The 21120-nt window shown below is 35.7% G+C and overlaps 1 protein-coding gene and 1 long non-coding RNA gene across 7 annotated transcripts in view; both read right to left on the reverse strand.

The window, feature by feature from the left end:
• The window catches only part of LOC141574398 (ankyrin repeat domain-containing protein 26-like), a 32707-nt gene extending 19894 nt beyond the window's left edge, over window positions 1-12813 (reverse strand). For all 6 annotated transcript variants that reach the window (XR_012501474.1, XR_012501476.1, XR_012501473.1 and 3 more), the window contains exons 1-9: window positions 12674-12813; window positions 11008-11081; window positions 9119-9242; window positions 6884-7038; window positions 6576-6746; window positions 4173-4206; window positions 3753-3894; window positions 1406-1616; window positions 12-192 (exon numbers count right to left, since the gene is read on the reverse strand). Coding sequence is in view for 2 of the 6 variants with exons in the window: in XM_074349950.1 (XP_074206051.1) it covers window positions 12-192; window positions 1406-1616; window positions 3753-3894; window positions 4173-4206; window positions 6576-6746; window positions 6884-7038; window positions 9119-9242; window positions 11008-11033 (1044 nt within the window). In the remaining 4 variants the exon portion in view is untranslated. The remainder of the gene's footprint in view (window positions 1-11; window positions 193-1405; window positions 1617-3752; window positions 3895-4172; window positions 4207-6575; window positions 6747-6883; window positions 7039-9118; window positions 9243-11007; window positions 11082-12673) is intronic.
• On the reverse strand, window positions 12811-19992 carry LOC141574399 (uncharacterized). Its single transcript, XR_012501477.1, has 3 exons — window positions 17774-19992; window positions 14955-14983; window positions 12811-12919 (listed from the first exon to the last, which is right to left on the reverse strand). It is a non-coding gene; the product is annotated as an uncharacterized LOC141574399 (long non-coding RNA).
• Window positions 19993-21120: the final 1128 nt, after the last annotated feature.

Genomic DNA, 21120 nt, shown 5'->3' on the forward strand with positions numbered 1-21120 from the left:
GACTAATTTACCTGATTCAGTTTATTCCTTATGCTCTTCAGTTTGCATTCTAGTGCTCGGGCAGTGATTTCAAGTTGTTGCTTCAGGTAAACTTGCTCATTGTATTGTTTCTCTTTTCTTTTTAAATCATCCTTAGTGTTCTCATATAATATATAAGCACTTTTCTTCTTTGTTTCTTGTTTTAACGTGAATCTGCAGTGAAATATGCTTACCTTAAAATTTATTTTGTTAGAAAATAAAAAGTTCATTTTATGATCTGGTTCTTCACATGATGATTTACTACCCTAATGGAATTTCTATGTTCTCAATTTTTTTTTTCATTTCTAAGTCTCACATTTTAAATTCCTCACTTCAATCTCTTCATAAAGATATATGAGTATATATATATTTGAAGTATATATATATTTGAAAAGTAGCAATGAAAAGACATAATGCTACTGAGTTTCAGTAAAGAGTAACTCTGGTAAATAGTGTAGGAAAGAAATTTTGCAATTATTCAGTAAGGTTTGAGTTGAAAATTACCCCTTGTCCCCCACATAGTCAAACATTACTCCTTCATTAGGACAGAGAATTTAGTTACTAATTAAAAGAGAAGTTGCTATTTAGAAACAAGTTTGTAAGTTCATGAGAGATAAAATTTCAACTTCATGAAGTATTACAGGGACTCCTAAATGATCTCCAGGGGAAGGTAACATCCACAGACGTCTTTTCCAGAACACAGATCCGCTAATTAGCATAATCCAAGGTGAGGCTGGGGAGTCTACTCCCTGATGCCCTACACTTTATGTTTCTTCTTTTGCAACACTTTGAACTTACCTTGTTGAGTATTATTTATGTAGTAAATCATTTTTAAATCCCTTTTGGTACAAGGCAGGATCCATATTAAGTAACTAAGAAATAAAGAGTAATCCGTGCTTTCAGCATAGACCTTTGAACTAATCTTATCTCTGTATGAGAGAGATGCTGAATAAACTAACCAGTAATCACTTTCCATTTTACTTTTTAGTCCAACCATTCATACGTTAAGAATCAAAATGCATAAAAATTTTTTAAAGTTTCTGCCTTGAGAAAAATGGTCATTTCATAATTCTGCAAGTGGGAATGTAAAGTAACATAAACTTTCTGGAGGACAGTTGAGATAAGGATCAAAGATTTTTTTTTTTAAAGAAATACAGAATGAGGATATATATATATATATATATATATCACATATATATATATATATATATATATATATATCTCGCTGTGTTATTTCCAAGAGTCTCATATTCCACAAAATTAATGAAATTTTCTCCCTTGTAAAATCCCAAAAGGTCAGTTAGCAATGATAAAGACTTCTCCTACATATCTACAGTGTTAAAGATAAGGAGTTCCAATATTTCTTTAAAACCAAGAAATTCAGTACCTCATGCTGCAGAGCTGTCGTTCCCACTCCACATTTTGAAGTTTTAACTGTGATTTTGCTTCTCTTGTTTTCAACAGCTCTGTTTGTAGCCAGTTCACCTTATTTTCCATTTCTTTAATTTTTCCTCTAAGTAGTTCACAGTGAGATTCTTTCAGTTCTATTGATCTGAATGAATGAGCTGGATCCTGAATTTTCAATAACCTACCAGAATCTGCATTAGGAAGAAAACAAAAATAGAAACAAAATACATGGATAATTTTTGTGTATAAAGGACTGTGCATTTTCACATTCATTCATCCATACATTGAAAAAATGGATATTGAGCATCTATAACGTGGAAGACATTCTTCTAAGCTCTGCAGATATTAAAAGAATGACAAAGTAATATTATGAACATTATGCAAATAAACTTGACAATTCAGATGAAGTGGGTAAAATTCCTTGAAAGAGAGAAATTACAAAAGCTCAATTAAGAAAGAACAAATAAGCTAAAAGGCCCTGTATCTTAAACACCGAAACAAAAGTCCTATTTAAAGACCTTATGACAAAGACAATTCCAGTCCCAATGGTTACACTGGTGAATTCCACCAAATATTTTAAGAAAGTTTAATACCAATTCTACACAGATTTTCCTAAAAAAAAAAGGAAGAGGAAGAAATATGTCCTCATTCTGTAAAACTAACATTACCCTGAATCCAAAACCAGACAAAGATATTACCAGAAAGAAAACTAATGTCATGAAAATGGAGGTAAAAATTCTAAACAAAACATTAGCAAGTTAAATCCAACAATACAGGATAATTCATCACGACCAAGTGGGGTGTATCCCAAGAATGCAGGGCTGTTTTAACACATAAAAATCAATGTTATTCATCATATTAACAAACTAAAAAAGAAACCATATGATCATGTCAGTGGATAAAAAGAGGCACTTGCCAAACCTCAACATCTATTCTGATAAAAACTTTCAGCAAACTAGGAACCAAGGGAACATCTTCACTATGACGAAGATGTGTGCTACAGCTGGCACCATACGCAATGGTGAAAAACGGAACGCTTTTCCCAGAAGGTGAGGAACCGGACAGGAATGGCTTCTCTTACTCCTTCTATTCAGCACTGTACTGGAGCCAGTGCATCAGGCAAAATGAAGAAGCAAAAGACATCTAGATGGGAAATGAAGAGGTAAAACTGTCCGCTAATCAGCGGGGAATATGATTACATGGTGCGAGTCAGCTAATTCCAACCTGTGGGCTGGGTTGCTTGCTTTGGTAAATAAAGTTTTACTGAAATACAGCCACACCATTAACTTGTGTACTCTCTTTGGCTATTCTTGTTGCAACAGTGACAGAGCTGATTAGCTGTGATAGAGAATGTATTTATTGGCTGCAAGTCTTAAATGTGAACTATCTTTAGTAAGACAGTAGTTTAAAGAAGAAAAAGCTTGACCACCTTTGGTTTCATAGATCCTTAAGAACGCTACCAGAACTAATCAATGAGTTCAGTCAGGTTGGAAGGCACAAAGTCAGCATACAGAAATCAGCTGTATTCCTATCAGAAACTAAAATTTAAAACAATTATTTTAAAACAAACAAATAAATATACACTACTTACGACACTGAAAAATAAGAAATACAGGTAAACATAAAAGATGGAAAGACCCAGACACTAAAAACTCTTAAAATATTACTGAGAAAATCAAGGAAGACCTATATAAATGGAGAAATAAACTTGGTTCAGGGTTAAAAATTCCATATTGTTAAGAAGTCAATTCTCCCCAAATTCATCTACAGATTCAACATAATCTACATCTAATTTCCAGGACACTAGCAGACTTTTTTTTTTTTTTTTTTTTTTACATTGACAAGATGATTCTAAAATTCATGTGGGAAGAAGGGTAACAAAAGGAAACAAGATGAAGCCAGAGGACTGTGGCCTTTAACCATGGAGCTACGAGAAGCAGGAGCTGGATCTTAGGCAAGGAGGTAACAAAGACCTGAATTTTAAAAACTACCTAGTAATCATGATTGCGGTGTAGACCAAGGTTCCAGGAGGTGGAACGGTGGAGAAGAAAGTACTGAGGTGATTTCAGCGTTCTAGGAGGGAAGCAGTGATAACCTGACCTTGGGTGAAGGCGTAGGAGCAGCAGAGCCAACAGAAAGCACAGGGAGTGGGAACGGTCACAGCCCCTGGCTGGCAGCGCACAACATGTCTGATCCTGCTTTAACACAGAGCAGGTTTCTGAGATGCAGCGAACTGTAACGTATCCGTGCTCCCTGGGGCAGTACTAGGTGTGCACACGTTACCACGAGATACTTAAAAAGGCTGTGTAGTCATACGGGGGTCCTACCTTTACTCTCCAGGCCAAGTTGTTCGATTAGCCTCAGGGCATTCTTACAGTTAGGGTAAAGCGACTTGCAATCCTCGGAAGCTGTTTCCTGTGACAGAGTTAAGTCATCGAGGCCATCCACAGAATTAATCTGCTCTTTGACCTACAGATAAATAATGTTATTTCACAGTGTATCCAACATAGTTAGAAAATATGCTCAGTGTACAGAGGTGATAAATATCCATCTTTTTATGAGAGCAAAAACACAGACACTTCTCGAAAGAACTGATGTTTGTCAAAAGGCTAACTTTATCAATAGTGTTTCTCAATTATTTTTAAGTAAATGTCTCTACAACAAAGGAGGATTTTCTGTTTTTCCAGTCTATCTTTTATAAATTTTTTTTTACTACAGGAAAATATTTTTATAATATCATACTATACCTTGTCCTTTTTAGTAGACGTTTTCTTTGAAGACCTGAAAAAAGAAAAAAAGCAATTCATTTAAGCCAAATACTAAATACTGAAAACACAAGAAATATGTAAATCTATTATTTTTTATATAAAATCATTGCATTGATAATTAATTTTCAATAAAAGGGATTAAACAAAAAATGGAAACAGCAACATTAAAGGACAAAGAAAGTATATCAATTATATTATTAACAAAGTATTAAATTTAGATCAAGCAGACAAGCAAAGGAAAAGGAAGAACACAACATTACTTGTATTATTTGATAGGAAAAAACATACCAGGATTTTCTTGTTGTTGTCTTTTTCAATAAAAACTGGCATTTATGGCAATAAAACCTATTTGGAAAGTATTACTTAAGTCCTTATATGAAAGAAACCCTTTTCTAATAATCATGATATTAGCTTTTTTGAGGACTTAGTGTGCAACTTCTGTGCATTATTATCAGCACTTTACATGTCTTAAAGACATATTAATCCTCACAACAATCCTGGGAGGTAGGTAATATATTAGGTACTTTACCCAGGAAGAAAATGAGGCACAGAAAGGCTAAGTCACTTGTCAAATCCCCTATGTCTGCCTAGAATTCCAACCCAGGCAATCTGGCTTCAATAATTGCATTTCACAATATGCTAAGAAAGTAATATTTTTTAAAAGTATTTTTAACTAATGTAGTAAATGAATCTCTTATTATTCTATGTCTAGGTATAATTATAAATAATTTCTGGGGCATATGTCCAGAAGGAACCCTACTTCAAAATGACACTGGCACCCCAATGTTCATAGCAGCACTATTTACAATAGCCAAGACATGGAAACAGCCTAAATGTCCATCAACAGATGACTGGATAAAGAAGATGTGGTATATTTATACAATGGAATACTATTCAGCCATAAAAACCAACAACATAATGCCATTTGCAGCAACATGGATGCTCCTGGAGAATGTCATTCTAAGTGAAGTAAGCCAGAAAGAGAAAGAAAAAAACCATATGAGATCACTCATATGTGGAATCTAAAAACAATACCAAAACAAAATATAAATACAAAACAGAAACAGACTTACAGACATAGAATACAAACTTGTGGTTGCCAAGGGGGCAGAGGGTAGGAAGGGACAGACTGGGATTTCAAAATGTAAAATAGGTAAACAAGATTATACTGTATAGCACAGGGAAATATATATAAGATCTTATGGTAGCTCAGCAAAAAGAAAAAAATGTGACAATGAGTATATGTATGTTCATGTATAACTGAAAAATTGTGCTCTACACTGGAATTTGACACAACATTGCAAAACAACTATGTTTCAATAAAAGAAGTTAAAATAATAATAATTTCTGAATCTTAACACCTATTTTTTTTTTAAAATAAAAAGACTTTAGACCTAGGCAATACTGGAAATCTACTTTTAATAAAGGTTTGCTTTTGCTAAAGACATTAATCAGCGGGCATTCATTATCCATTCAGCTGTTCATGCATTTGACATGTCCTTATGGAGCATGATGGCTTTTTTAATTTAGAACTTAGTAATCCAAAAGTAATCATCTGTGATAGATTGTTAATAGTTTATTATTCTATAGTATATAAACAAAATCTTCTCCTCCTTCCTAGGATCTAAACAAATATTAAGTTAATATAATCTGGTATTTTACAATAGCATACAAAACCATAGCCACTCATGATGATACTGTCAAGGACACTATAAAATCTAGACTCATCAAGGAATGATTAAACCCTATTCAGTATGGCCTAAGTGTTTGTATAGTTATTATGAGTATAAATTTTTAAAAATCTATGGACAATGGTGTAACTTTAAAGTCATTATATGCATATTCAATTGTGTAAGGATATTACGCTTCAAAAATAATGAATAAGCCCTTACAACAAAACCATACATGAATAGAAGTTTACTACAATATTTTAGATAACACAGTACAATCAATACACTTTCTAATATCAGAAACGCAAACAAGATGAAATTGAAAAACACGTCTTCTATGGAATCACATCCAGCAGCATACAGACGTGCTCTACAAACTACCATCTCATCATTAAAAAAAGAAAGGGAACCCCCACGAGCTCCACGTTCCCCTTCAGTTATCACCCAGCCCTCTCCTGCCTTTCCAGGGAATGTCCTCTGGGGGGCTGTTCACACTGATTCACTGCAGCCCGGCTCCCATGGGGACGCATTATTGAAACTACTTGTGGTCAAAGGCACTTGTCCTTATCTTAACCTTTTGCCAGTGTTCCTCTGATACAGCTGAGAATTCTCTTGCCTTGGTCTTTGCACTATATGTTGCTGTTCTATTTCCAGAGAAGGTAATCGCTACTAGTATGCCCTCACCTAGAAATAAAGAATTTGCACATTTTACCTGCCACAACCTTGATCTCCTTCACTTAAACTGCTGTTGTCATTCATGTGTTGGAGACCACCAGCCAGCGAGGCAGTCTTCGCAAATACATGTGAAGTCACAGATGCTTTTAATGTCCGTTTTCCACTTTCATTCTTCTTTACTTCTGTCATACACAAGCCATGACAGCTACTTTAAAACAATCCATAAAAAAGCCAACTTTTAAAAAATAATTCTACTGATAAATTAAAAAATTTTTTTTGTAAAATTCCAAGTCTATATCTAGGAAAATAGTAATTACCTACTGCTGAATACTGATCTAGGCTTACCTATCAGAACCACCTTTCTGTAGAGCAGGAAACTGCTGGTCATCAGTTTTTCCCCTCTTCCTCTGCTGAGTTAATCCTTTATGATAGCTGCCATCACACATGGTTTCTGATCCTTTCAGTTCACTGCTTTTGTTCCTGTTCTCTTCTACTTCAACCTTCAGTAAAAGTTTGATACAAAGGGTAATTATTACTTTATTCATTATAAACACTTTGTTTTCATTCATTTTATCGTTTGACTCAGAGTTTGCCCTGATTTCAATTGATTAAAATATTTTTGTGCTTACTTTAATTTTTATCATTTGAAGTCATTGAAATGCTTCTAAATTCTGCTTCTTTCTGTTTGAGGAAAAGAAACAGAATTTCCAACATTTCAAAAAGGACTTTCTAAATGTTGTGGCCTTACATCCACTCTTTCCCATGTGAATGGTAGAGACAGAGAAATAGAAAGACAAAGGCATAAAATTTGGCCTCTTCTGTCTTTACCACCTAGATTTTGTATTAAACAGCCAGATTTAGAAGATGTCACACCTTGGTGCTTCAGTGACAGAAAGGAAACATCCTTCTTTCTGTGCTACTGCTATCCTTTCCCCACTACTTTTTATAATTCTTGTTTCATTTGGATCCTGGGGTATCAAAAAAGTGGTGTTTAATAAAATACATAAACCCAAGTTTACCAAAAGGAGCAGAGTGAAACTGATGAATTGCCAGTAAGTGTGGAATTCTGCAAAAGGAATAATGCTTCCCAATTTCACATTCAATAACCATGACCATTTTATAGCTCGATGGCATAGGAGTAATGAATGATCTACTTTAGCTCCACTGTTTACTGATAACGGGAACACAACCAAGAAAGGTTAAGTGATTTGTCCAAAGTCCCTAAAGCAGTATTGCCCAGCATTTTAGGGTGTCAGAAAAGATGATACAATTCTGCAACACTGAATCTAATAAACTACCAAATAAATTCATCAAATTGATCAGATAAGTTAAAAGTGTGACTTTGGCAAAGTTGGGGGCAGGGCTCATCTCGTTTTTCTATTAAAGGAGAACACCTTCAGATTTCTATCTTTAACACTCTTTGCACCTCACACAAAAGAACAAACACACACATTTTACTAGAAGTAAAAAAAAAAAAAATCATTCAGTGCATCTCAAAACTCAAGTTTTCTCCTTTGGAGATAAATACTGAATTTTTTTTGCTGAGAGTTCATACTACCTATATGATAAAGTCATACATGTCAAAACTTACTACATTTTATTAAATAATATAATGTAGGTGTCTGCCTCAACAGAAACACCCGAAAGTGGTGATTCAAGAATATGTGGGAACACATGTATTTGTTCTTAAGAATATCTCAAAGTGGCCATGATGGAATTCTAAGTGTCCAGTGATCAGTAAGACAGATAAGCCTGCACTCACTAACAAATAATACACGGATCAGTTTAGTGAAAGCGTGTGCTTATATCCCTTCTCTCAGTCACTGCTTCCTTCCCATGCTATGGAAGTGCAACTTACATTTAAGCCAACAGATTAAAACAAAAAAACAAAAAAACAAAACCCTTGAGCTTATTATATTTCCTAAGCCATTTCACTTGCGTTTATTCCAGCTCAGAAGGTCACGTGGCACACAGCTGAATTACTTTCCCACTTCATACGAAAGACTGGCACAGAGACTTAGGTTGGTTAAGGAACAAAACCCAGGAAAATACTTCCCTGAGTTCCTGTTATTTAGATGGCAGAAATAGTCTGTTTCTACACAATTACATATTTAGATGACCCCGTTTTATACATAGGCTATTTTCATAAGTGGAAAATCAGATCAAATATGGATCAGAATGGAGAAGATTATTGATAATAAGAGTAGCAGCAAAGGAACCTCTACCTCTTTCTGAAGCTGAATTTTCTTTTTCCAAAGCCAGGAATTCTACTTGTAACATGCCTACCTCATTCTTAAACCATTGCATACCTTGGTGTAACTCTTTTAGATATACTTTGGATGTTCTGTTACCATTTGATGGAGAAGAACTCACATTTCCTAATTCAGGGTCCGTGTTTTTAGAGTTATCAGCACTGCAGTTATCTGCAAGCGATGGCTTCTGGAGGTGGTCTTGTATTGGTTTGGTTTTCTTACAAGTAATTGAAACAGCAGACATATCATGACTTTTTATTTGAATCACGTGTTTCTCCTCACTGGAGTGGGCAAGCCACAAACCAAAAAGGCTTTCTGGATCACTTACCTGAGGTGCACGTCCAATGTCTGATTTCCAGTGAGTATTTTGGTTCCTTTTTGGTTTTCTTTTTGTAGCAAATTCTTGGTCTTCTTTCACTTTAAATGGAACTCGGTTCCTTACTTCGTTTTCTCTACCATTACAAAAACTCTCCTCAGTTTTGCTAAAAACGTGTTCAGTGTCTGGTTTATCATTTTCATCCAACTTATTTTCATTTAAATAAAGTTTTGAAGATGACTAGCAACCATACTTTCTTGACTCAGACTTGGAATAAGATGGAAAAACATTTTCAAGACTGGACTCTTTGTGTTCAGAGAATGCCTGGAATCCTACAGAGACAGAGGCTCCAGGTGCATCATTTCCCCCTAAATCAAATATATTATCTGTCACATTGGAAGGTAGTTCCTTTAAGTCACCATGTAGTTCAGAGTTGTCATGTAGTGGCTCTACCTTATGATGAAAAGTAATTTTGCATTTTTCGTGGATTTTACTGATTTTCTGATTTAACTTCTTTGTGATAAATTCTGAATTATTTTTCCAGTCGAATTTGCCTTGTTTGACCCACATGTCCTCATGCTTCTCCACACAAGAATGTTTTGAAGATACAGGTATGTCCTTTCTGTCATGTTCCTTATTCATTTCTGGTTCTATAGGCATTTTTTGCAGATGCACAAGTGAAAGATTAATCTGCTTGATGTTATCTTCAGATTTCTTTTCTTTCACAGTACATGCGTGTAAAACACATTTATCCTTAAGTAGTCAAGTATGGATAAAGAAAAATTAGAAAATAATTAAAATTTAACAAACTTCTTAATCTATGTTTGGCTACTCACAAACTAAGAAGTGAAACATAACTTGCCTTAGCCTTGAAATAGGAGAAAAACAGGAACTCAGAAACCTAACTTTGTCACTGTTTGTTTGCACTAAACAATTCACACGTGTTAAATCTACCAAGAATTAGAGATTAGATTTTTAACATTACAAAGATTTCCTCACTAAAAATATTTCACCTCTCGTACCTTAAATAGTGAGCCCCTCCAGTGCATGTAAAGATTTTTTTTTAAAGGACTAATAACTGGAGAATAAGCAAACTGTAAATTATTAGGAGCCAAAATCAATTAACATCAATCAGAAAGAGGAACAAATTTCTGAATTTTAATGCAAACGATATACTAAGATTGTGATCTATCTCAATATATATTCTCTGCATCCACTGAGTTATATTATACTCTAACATTCACTAGTGAGAGTGAATAAAAGAATTTTTTAATAATATTTACTGATTTCCTACCCTGAAATGAAATAAATTAGGAAGTTTTTGTTTGTTCCCTAACAGCAAAGTTCCAATCCTGGAAAGTTTGATTCTCTTACTAGGCAGTTGGGCTGACTCTATGACCCCTATTCTCTCCCTGATTGTAGATTCTGAAATCGATTACATAGAGATCACAAGACAGAAGAAATCTTTCATCTTGGCATTAATGACTTGCAGTTTGAAACTGCAAATTTTGGACTACTGGGAATGACTTTTCCTTACATAAAACTAACTCGGTGGCCATCACTGCTATATTATTTACAATTTCAACTGCTTATATCACATGATTTAATATTTGATATCACCTTCTTTATCATGTGAGGAAGTTATAAAAATGGAAGAAGTAAACAATATTCAGGAAGGTTTTTTGCCTCAATTCCAAGGATAAAGTTTAACTATAAATTATTATAGATCCTAATAATAATTTAAGTTTTGTAATTAGATAAAATGCTATTAAAAACTAAATATTAAATAATTATTTATTGACTCTAAAAGTCTAGTTTGAAAGGCAATTTCTTTTGAACTGTGTTATTAAAACACAGAAAACATTATTAAACAAGAAATTTAAATTTACATTTTTACATACCTGTGAGTGGTTATTTTCACTTCCATCAAGTCTTTCTTGCTCTTCCTCAGATGCCCTTTGTAAGTCTAGGTCTGCTGAAAAATGAATATGCTTAGTTAAAATTCACTACTTAGAACAGCTAGATAAAAGGCATCATCTTTATAAAAACACAAAAAACATTTAATCAATTGACACTTTAACTTAAGCTTAATCTTTAGCTGGATATTTACTTCAAGAAATACTTCTAATTATCTAAAACTTCAACAAACTATGTGGGAAATACTAGATGTTGCCAGATTAAAAGTATACAACCACCTCAAAGTTTCACTCACAAATTGATTCACCAGACATGAACAAAACAAAGAGAAATAAAACAAAACTTAAAAATACAGTAGAAATATACAAAGTCACGATAGACTCTATTCTCTACCTCCTAACAGTACCTTTTTAACAACATACCAAGCTTCAAGAGCAATGTTATTCATGGTTTCCAAAATTACTGTTACTTTTTATGCTTTTATCTTTCCTTAATCTGAAATGTTTCCCTCTATTGTTCTGACAGATTCCTTTTCCTCTTTGAAGACTCAGCCTGCTCTGTGAAGTCCTCTTTGATTGCAGCTGTCTTTCCACGGAGACACAGGGATCTCTTTCCTTGGAGCTACCTTGATACTTCACAGATTTTTCTAGTGTGTCTTCACCAGCTGAACTGTAAACTATTTCTTTACATGTCTATCCTCTTTGCTTCTATGCTGTAGAGGACAAACTCTTAAAAGTATCTGTGTATAAACAGTATTTATTAGAAAAACTGAGTTTAGAGCTTGTAGTCACTACTACAGGAGATAACTGAAAATCTTTTGTAAATACAAAATTAATTCTACAGGTAAGGAAAGAAAAGATAAAACTATAGGAGCAGAAAAAATATTGTATGACTTATTACTACAGCTCTGATTATATCACTGATTAAGGCACTAAATTAATTGGTATATAAAGTAGAACACATATTATATGTGGTTAATCAACAGACTGGGTATCCTAGAATTAGAATTGATATTCCATATATTATTTTTAAGGATAAAGCACTCCTTAAAAACCAATATCCTTTTCGACCTATCAATCCATTAAAAATAATAAAACAAGCTGATATACTATGTGGACATGGTTAAGAAGGAGGTCCGGTGTAGCAAATTCCCAATGACTGCCACTACTGCTGGGAAAGCCACTTCTAAAATACAGAAAGGCAGAGAATATACTAGAAATATTTTGATATTTAGTTGCACAGGTGCTTTGCAGTTACACTGAATATAGCTATAATAAATATTTATAAATTCAGAGCTAGATAAAAATAAAGCTAAGAAACCATATTTTCAGAAGGGAATCTTTGGATGTCCACCTAGGTTCCCCAACTAGTCACAAAGCTCTAGACATCACTCTCCTACCCACTCTCAGGAGTGTGCTAAATACTATTCTGAACGAGTTTACTTTCACCTAATTCTCTTTGCTATTTAATATGTTGCTTTGGTCAGAGGATGAATGTAAATGTCATGCTAAAAGGTCTTGTCTGGTTGCAGTTTGCATAAAAGGAGTAAACACAAAGGCGATCCTGCCACAAAGTGATTTCTGCAAAGTCAGAATATGGTGAAGCCATGCACAGGTAGACTATGGCTAGTTCTCTATGCTGTTTTATTACCTTCTTTGCTGCTTCTGTTCTCTGGCAGCTGTGACTCACACAGGCCACGGAGCGCTGCATTTTCTGAAAGACACATGGCTCCAATATTCATCTGGTCTTTATCTACTAGGGCCATCTGCCTCAGTTCTGTGGGTGATGACTGGTTTGTGGTCACTGATTGTGATACCAATGGACATTTATCAAGTTTCAAATGCTCAGCTCTTTGACCAGCCTCATCATTGAGGCTCAAACTAGTAGAATCCCAGTCTGAAGAATATGAAAACAAAGTTTCCACTTATTAGGATGTGAATAGCAATATAAACTTGACTAACTTGTACAAATTCTCTTTCCAGAGCAGCAGCCCCACGTCCTCCTCTCCCCCCAAACACAATGCTCCTTCCCAGCTGGTTGTACTTTACATGCCACTGCTGTTCATATAGGGAACCACTGTCTCTCTTTTTTCTAATTTTAATTTTCTAGTATTACTTATTTGGATTCACTCATCACTCTCTATAAAACAGTCTATATTCCATAAGAGCTTTATGAATAATTATGACTCTTCAACATATGAATTTTTTCAGTAACAAAATCTATGTCTAACCAGCCATTCACTGGACATTTAAATATGCATGACAGTATTGTGTCCTAGAGACACGGGCTTTAAGAAGACTTTTACTGAATGGTACTACTTAAATTACAATGAGACAGTCTTTCCTCAATGTACCAATATCTTCAGAATTCTTACCTTAAGCCTTGGATAAACATCATAAACTTATATAAGAAAGGATAGCCTTGAGTGACTAATTTTTTCCATATAAAAATAGGATAAGTCTAGGTACAAACTAGATCCAAAGAGTACAGAGTGCCATGAGAATGGGAATATATAACAAAAATGTTTTCCTTTTTTTTTTTTATAAAAGAATTAAGTCGTCAGATTTAAGCTTTTTAAGACAAGTTAAAGGAAAAAAGGCAAGAAATGTAGACGTGAACTTTAAAGCCCACTTCATCACAAGGCCCCCTTTATCGTTTCACATCCATGAATCCTGTTTAAAAGAGCAGTTCTCAAGTGTCATCTGAGAAGCCCTGAAGTCCCAAGTTCCCTCCATCTAGGGAGTCCAGGAGGTCAAAACTATTTTCACAATAATACTGAACGCTATTTTCATTCTCATTCTCTGTTAAGCGTGCAGTGGAGGTTTCCAGATACATGACATGCGATAGCATCATAGCTCTAATGGCTAATGGAAAGTTTGTGTGTTCTTGTCTTTTAAATTCAGTTTTATTGTCTAATATACTAAACATCAATAGATACAGCCCACTTAAAAGTTCTTCAGAATTCTCAATAATTTTTAATAGTATAAAAAATATCCTAAACCCAAAAACTTTTAGGATTATTGTTTTAAAACATCGTGTCTACCAAATATTAAGGTAGGACTAATTACTTCCATCATTTTTAATAATCAAAGACACCACACACACACACACACACACACACACACACACACTGCTAATCAAAACATTCAGTTGGCTTAAGATCTTTGGGCTAGGGAAATAGCTCAGTGGTAGAGCACATGCTTAGCATGCACAAGGTACTGGGTTCAATCCCTAGGACCTCCATTAATAAGTAAATACATAAATAAATAGATATCATCAATGTGATAGCACTAGATGAAATAAAGTGAAATATGACTGACATGTTAGCAAGTGAAGCTTTACCCTATGTAAAGGTCAGAATTCAATTAAGCATTTTAAAACTCTGAAGAAATCTTAGAACCTAATAATCAATCTCTCAGAATCCCTGAGAAGTATAGGGACTCCAAACTGAGCACTTTAGTGTCTCCCAACATCAATAGAAACATCCAAGTCAGAGCTGACATTTTAAAAATCTACTTATTATGCTTATACATATCCTTCAAACATGGATACCAATAATAACATCTGCCTTGCTTATGTCATCTTTCAATTAAATTTGAAAAAATAAAAGGAATTAGGAATAAGAAGACTGTACTTCATTTCAGAGTTAAATTTGCATTGCAAAATTTACCTGATTTGAATGTTTGTAAATTCTTCATTTCTCCTGTTTTATTAGGAAAAGAATCTTTCACTCCAACTGCAGGCTGAATGGTTTTTGAAACAAACCAATTAGTAATGTACATTGATACACTCTGTAGCAATAATTCAAGGGGGGAGGGTCTAGATCAGTGGTAGAGTGCCTGCTTAGCAGTCACATGAGGTCCTAGGCTAAATTCCTGGTACCCTCATTTAACAACAAAAAAATTCAAGATAAAAGTATAACAGATTTTACCTTCAAGTGAGGATATTTTTCAGTCGAATCTAAAAGCCAAAAGGGACACATAATCAATTATATGTAAATACGAAGGCCAACTATCCATTCACGCAGACTTAGCACTGAGCACAATCCTCATGCTTGCTTTGTAAATGAACACGTTAGGTTTCAGTGTTTTGTTTTTCAGGGGCAGTTAGGACAGCAACAAGACAGAAATATTAATCCATTATAGGTACTGAATAAAGAACAGGAATTTAGGCTTAACAAAACATGCAATTAAGATTTCAAAAGTACGATTATGTTTCAAATGACTTTATAAAATAGAAATGTGCACATATACAAATGTGAAAATGCTGCCTGAGGAGGAGAAAAGTGATCTTTAACCAGAGGAACAAATCACGGCTCCAAGAAGACAAATGTGAAAGCTGATGGTAAAATGCAACAGCACATCTTTAATGTAACTGACACCATTAGACTACAAGTATTTATCATGCTCTTCAATTTATCCTGTGATTTAGGAAGTCCACAGTTGTGATGGCAGTTCATTTGAATGTGCAATTCACTTCTCATCAGAGAAAGTGTTATGAATTGATCAGCTTGGATACACACTTGTAGAATAATAGTTCATAAAAATATTCATTTTCTCCCATACCCACATGGGCTGTTGGTATGCCTACATTTCTTGAATCCTCTAGCCATCAAAGTTTCTTGATCCACTCATGCAATAAAGAATGTATACTGAGTTTTCAATATTGAAATCTGATAAAAAAACACTTAGTTGCCACAGAATTATTAGATATTAAAAGTCTTTTATATTTCAAAACTTGTGTAGTATTCACTGAAAATAACAACTTTAGCATTTATGGAATGAACCCTATTAATTTTTTTTGTTTCCAAAATTAGTTTGGTTTGGTGAATCAGGCTAATGTTTAAAAGGATTTTTGTGAAACAACTATCTTATCAAAAAATTATGTATCCTTAAAAAATAAAAAAAGCACAGCCAATGCTTCATATTCAAGTTAATCTCACTTAAATAACAAATACCAATACAACATGTATCTTTGAAGCCTGATAGGAGGAGTGGCTGCGGTTTACCCCAATTCTAGGCCCCCTCCTGATTCCAGTATTCTCTGGAGTGGCAGTGATCTAACCTGGCTTCAGTGCAAATATACTGACGCCATCAAAAAGGAGTTCTCTCAAGTTTCCTCAATTCCCAAATCACCTACCTGCGGCCTTTTTTCCCTCCTTCCTTTCACTTTCCCTTTCAAAGGTACCTCTAGATCTGTGGTCTTAATTCTTCCCCTTTTCTATTCTTTGGACGGATGATGCCCACCACTTCTTTTCCCTTTCTGCTTAGAAGCAGTATCTTACATCTCTAATTTCTACTTTAACTCTTTGCCTCCCTCTGGCTATGAACGTGCTCAGAAAAACAAAATCATTCTTTTCCTTGATGCTGTTGTGTCTTTAACTCCCCAGTGGCTCTTCTTCCAGATTCCTCTCAACACAAGTCTACCCTTTGAGCGTGATCTGAAGACCAGCAACAAGGGCATCACCTGAGAGCTTGTTAGAAACGCAGACCCACTGCTCAGAACGTGCACTTTTCACTGGGTCCCCAGGTGACTGAGTAAAATGTGAGAAACTCTGGTCTATACTGAGTCTGCTTCTACAGCACTCGGACTTAACTGATCCTTCTGAAACCAGCCGCACGCGTCTCACTGTAACACTTCCCCAAAAGCTGCATCAGGAGTTGCAGACTTTTCAGTGGACTCTTTACCAGGCCCCAGCTCCCCTGACCTTCCGGGAATGCACCCTGCTCTCTTCCTCTTTCCCATTCTTCTGTTGGCCTATGAGACACCATCCTATAAGGCAGCAACATGCTGCATAACATGAAGGTCCAGACATTGACAGCTGACCACACACGCCTGTGCTCACCCACGGCAGGCACACCCAGCTCTGCGTGATCAGGTACCGCAGTCCTCGCTGCTTTCCTAAGGGTCAGGGGGATGGGGGAGTGGAACATTCTGCTGTGCTTCCCAGACAAGCTTTGGTGCTGGAAGCAGCTCACTTCATACCCATCTCACTTCAAACACTCTTCTCTTCCTTCTTCTAAAGGACTATTCTACATTACCACCTCCTGCCAGGGACCCCTCTCCTTTTCCTTCATTTATTCCCCTCCTCTCTACCTCTCTCATTCTTTGCTCCCTCCTTCCCTCCTCCTGATTTCCTGACTGTCCTCAGGTCACAGAGCATCTTGAAAGAAAGCTAACAACTGAGCTCCTTAAACAGCATTCTAGTTTAATCTGTTGCTGACACCTGATAAGATATACAATTTACTTCCTTTTCTCCTCTTTTTTCTCACTATACGTTCAACAGGTGATTTTCTTTGGCTGAGAGAATAGATCCAAATCCATGTTTTAAATCAACATTCTGTCAAATGACTTTTTTTATAAAATACAGTGCTTACTTTCTATTTGTCCATTTAATGAATTTTTTTCTCCTAGACCTGCAGCTCCAGATAAATGATCAACATAGTTCGATAGTTGAATCTTGGAGGTACTCTGTTAAAATTAATATTTATAATGAGTTGCATAAAGATTTCCTGATCCCTTTCTAAGGAAATACCTGTTTCCTACCTTATTTTTATTTTTTTAATTTCCTATTTTAAAAGCAATTAGACTTAAAAAAAAATAAGCACATCCTGGAAACCCAAACATTTAAATAGAAAATTTCATATACACTGTTTAGATCAAGTCTTTTATCTTCAGTTGGCCTTTGACTCTGTAAACTGAGCATGGAAAGCCAGAGCAAATATTTTCACAGACAAAATACTGACTTACATGCAGATTTCAACAAAGAATTAACTTCAAAACACCGAATTCCAGTTTGCATTCCTCGACAAAAAACAAGAGGCCATTTTTAAAAAATACATATTTTTATATGTATCACTGAATTGCTTTGCAGTACACTTGAAACTAACATTATAAGCTGACTCCACTTCAATAAAAAATAAAATTTAAAATATACATATTTAAATATATTCTTTAATAAGTATATGTGCTATAAATTTAAAATGTTTCTTAGGACAGATACTGTTTTTAGCATTAAAATAACATACTTGGCATGAAAAGAAGCCTTGGAGTCTGTCATGTTGACTATTAACAGAACACTGTGGAAACTGCTACATTTCAGTAAACAAAGGCTTAGCAGAATCTATTATTTGATAAAACTTAAATTGATAGGAAAAATAGTTGAATAAAGTACCAAAGTTGAAAGAAAAACATTTATGTTTAAATTAACAGCAGAAAAAATTTAAATGTAGCTATGCAGCTCTTCAAAAAAGTACCATAAGCTTTACTTTACTTAGGGAAGAATAAGAACACTGTTCAGTGACCACTCGCATGTGCCAGGCCCTTATCATGCACATTCTCTTTTCTACAAACAATAATAAAAGTGATTCTAAGGACAGTTACCCACTTGCTGCTTCCTGGTCACTCCAAGATGCGGGAGCACCGTGATGAGCAGATGGGACCCGCTGTTCTGTCTGTCCGGAACATCCCTCCCCTGGACCTTCGTGTGACTGGCTCCTTCCTGTCCATCACCTGGCAGCTTTGGTCACACTCAGCTCTTTTCTGACTACCTAAATTCCACCCTTACTCCACCCCTGTCCTAACTACAAACTCCCCCACTGTTGTCTAACCTAACGCTCTCCACATTCCTTATGTGAAGGACTTACTGTCCCTGATAAAGGGTTCCTGTTTACTTGTTCTTCTGTTCCTGCCACTACAGCCTAACCCCTCAACTGCTACATTCAGTGTCTAACTGCCTGGTGCTAGTTGGTGTTCAGGAACAGGAATTTATTTAAGGTCAAAACATCTAAAGTCCCCAGAAAGCGTCAAGTACCAAAGCACTACATACCTATCGCAGATCTCCGATAATAGTCTACCGACACTCAACATACCCCAAATGAGAAATCCCCGTGCCCGCTCTAACTTTCCCATTTTATTGTCCTTCAGATTTTAAAAAAGTGTCCTCAACATTCCAGTAGGTCACTAGTGGCCACTGTGATCATTCTTACATTTCTATAGTACCCTTTACCGTTGACAATGTGTTTTCACACTTGTTACCACATTTTTGTTCATGACACATAACCTGAGAGGCAGGTATCAGTACCATGTTTTTTGAACGAGGTCACTGACATTCAAACAAGTCAGACAAGTTTTTCCAAGATCCCACAGTGGGTCAGAACCAGGATGCTACCATGTCTGCTGACTTCAAGTACAGTGCTGTGCCACTAGGCAGGAGCTGCCAAGATCCAAGAGTTCAGGCTCTTCTTACCTCTTTCCACGGCTATCACCTTGGAATAGGTAGGTCATCACTACCCTGTACTTAGCTGCCTGCAAGTTCGGTCACCATAAAGGTACTCAGTGCATGCTATTTTCCCTGCCCAAAATGGGCTGTCCTCATTAAAACATCACTAAACCAAACTGCTGGTATTTTAACCCCACATATTTATTACTATTCCCCATGCTTTTGCTTCTCCTGAAATGTTTGTTGCAGATCAACTTGACAAACCAAATATAATAATACTTTAAAGTTGCAGGCACTGTCTTTTCAAGGTCAAAGTGGTTAAACAAACAAAAACAATGGTTTTTTCTGGCTTTTTTTTTTTAGTACAACCTGTTTCTCTCTGAATCTCACTAAGAGTTTTACACATTCATTTATAACAAGGAAACAAACATCTGGTCACAGGCTGACCAAGAACATCTTCTTTAGTTTTTAGAAAATGTAACTTCAGAACCCAAACCGATTCCCTGTGACTTCTAAGCCTTGGTTTTTGCACTACATACACCAGTTTCATTAGGTGAGTCTGGAAAATTAACAGAAGTGCATTCTGCAGTGGTATGACATGTAGCATGGAACGATTTTACTAAGTGTAGGTTAAAATGAGGAAAAAATTTTGCTGGGCAAATGCAAAAGTGAGAAAGTGAAGTCAAAACATCCCTCCATTTATGTTTCAACATCATGCAATGCTTATATTTGAAAATAATAAAAGAAGACAGCACCTCAGAATTCCAGGGTGATTTGACATCTTCCTTTTCTTCTAATCCTAATGCTGATGCTGCATCTACAAAATGCAGTCACAGGTACACTAATGAGAACACATACCACTGGGAAGTTTAAATATATATATATGTCTATCTCGATTCATGAATATGTCAATAAATTAAAGTGGCAGAAAAGAATTTCAGAGGGTTGAAGCATTTTCTGGAAGAAAACTTGGTTGTAGTTGGGATATTTACGAAGGAAGATGGCAAAAGAAAAACACTTAAGAAGAAATGGATATCATATTTGGATCTACACACTTCAGATTTTTTACACTAGCTTTTTTTTTTTTTAATGGAGGTACCGGGAATTGAACCCAGGACCTCGTGCACGCTAAGCATGCGATCTCCCACTGAGCTATACCCTCCCCCCTCCAACCACACTAGCTTGTAAGCAGAGAAGAAAATCCATAGATGCTCAATGACTTCCCACCTTTGTCACTTTTGTGTGCTCCATCAACAGAAATCAATGTGCTATGATCTGCTTGCTCCTTTGGAACACTGTTAATAGTCCGAGTGCCGTTCTCTTTTCCCCCAGTTTTTGGCTTTGTTGCTTCTTCCTATAAAAACAAAACAAGATGTAACAAAAACCCAACTTCAGAAAACATCATATTCCTACACTTGGTCATTCAATCAATCAGTCAGGAAGACAACATATATTTAATGTATCCATCAAATCATAGGCATTATCCTGGGAGAAGCTGGCAATATATATAAAAGACAGATTCTGCTCTATATTCTAGAAGAGGTAGAGACACATGAAAATTAATCAACACAGACAAGTATCATTCAACAGCTCTACACCTGCAGCGAACAGACACAGTAAGGGCACAAAGGAGAGAAGAGACTTGCTGCGTGTCAATAGCTCCAGGAATGCTGGGAAGACCAGACTGTGTCTTAAACGAGAGACCCAGTGCAAAGAGCAGACGTGAAGGGGAGTCTAAAAAGGGCAGCCTGAGCCGAAGGTCGAGGTGTGAAACAGCATGAGAAGTCACATGGAAAACTAGAACTCAGTTACTGGGGATGGAATGGAGAGACAAAATTTGCTAGATTAAATATAAGACAGCGCTTCATTAATTTAA

This window comes from Camelus bactrianus, chromosome 21 (assembly GCF_048773025.1).
Source record: "Camelus bactrianus isolate YW-2024 breed Bactrian camel chromosome 21, ASM4877302v1, whole genome shotgun sequence".
Lineage (NCBI taxonomy): Eukaryota > Metazoa > Chordata > Mammalia > Artiodactyla > Camelidae > Camelus > Camelus bactrianus.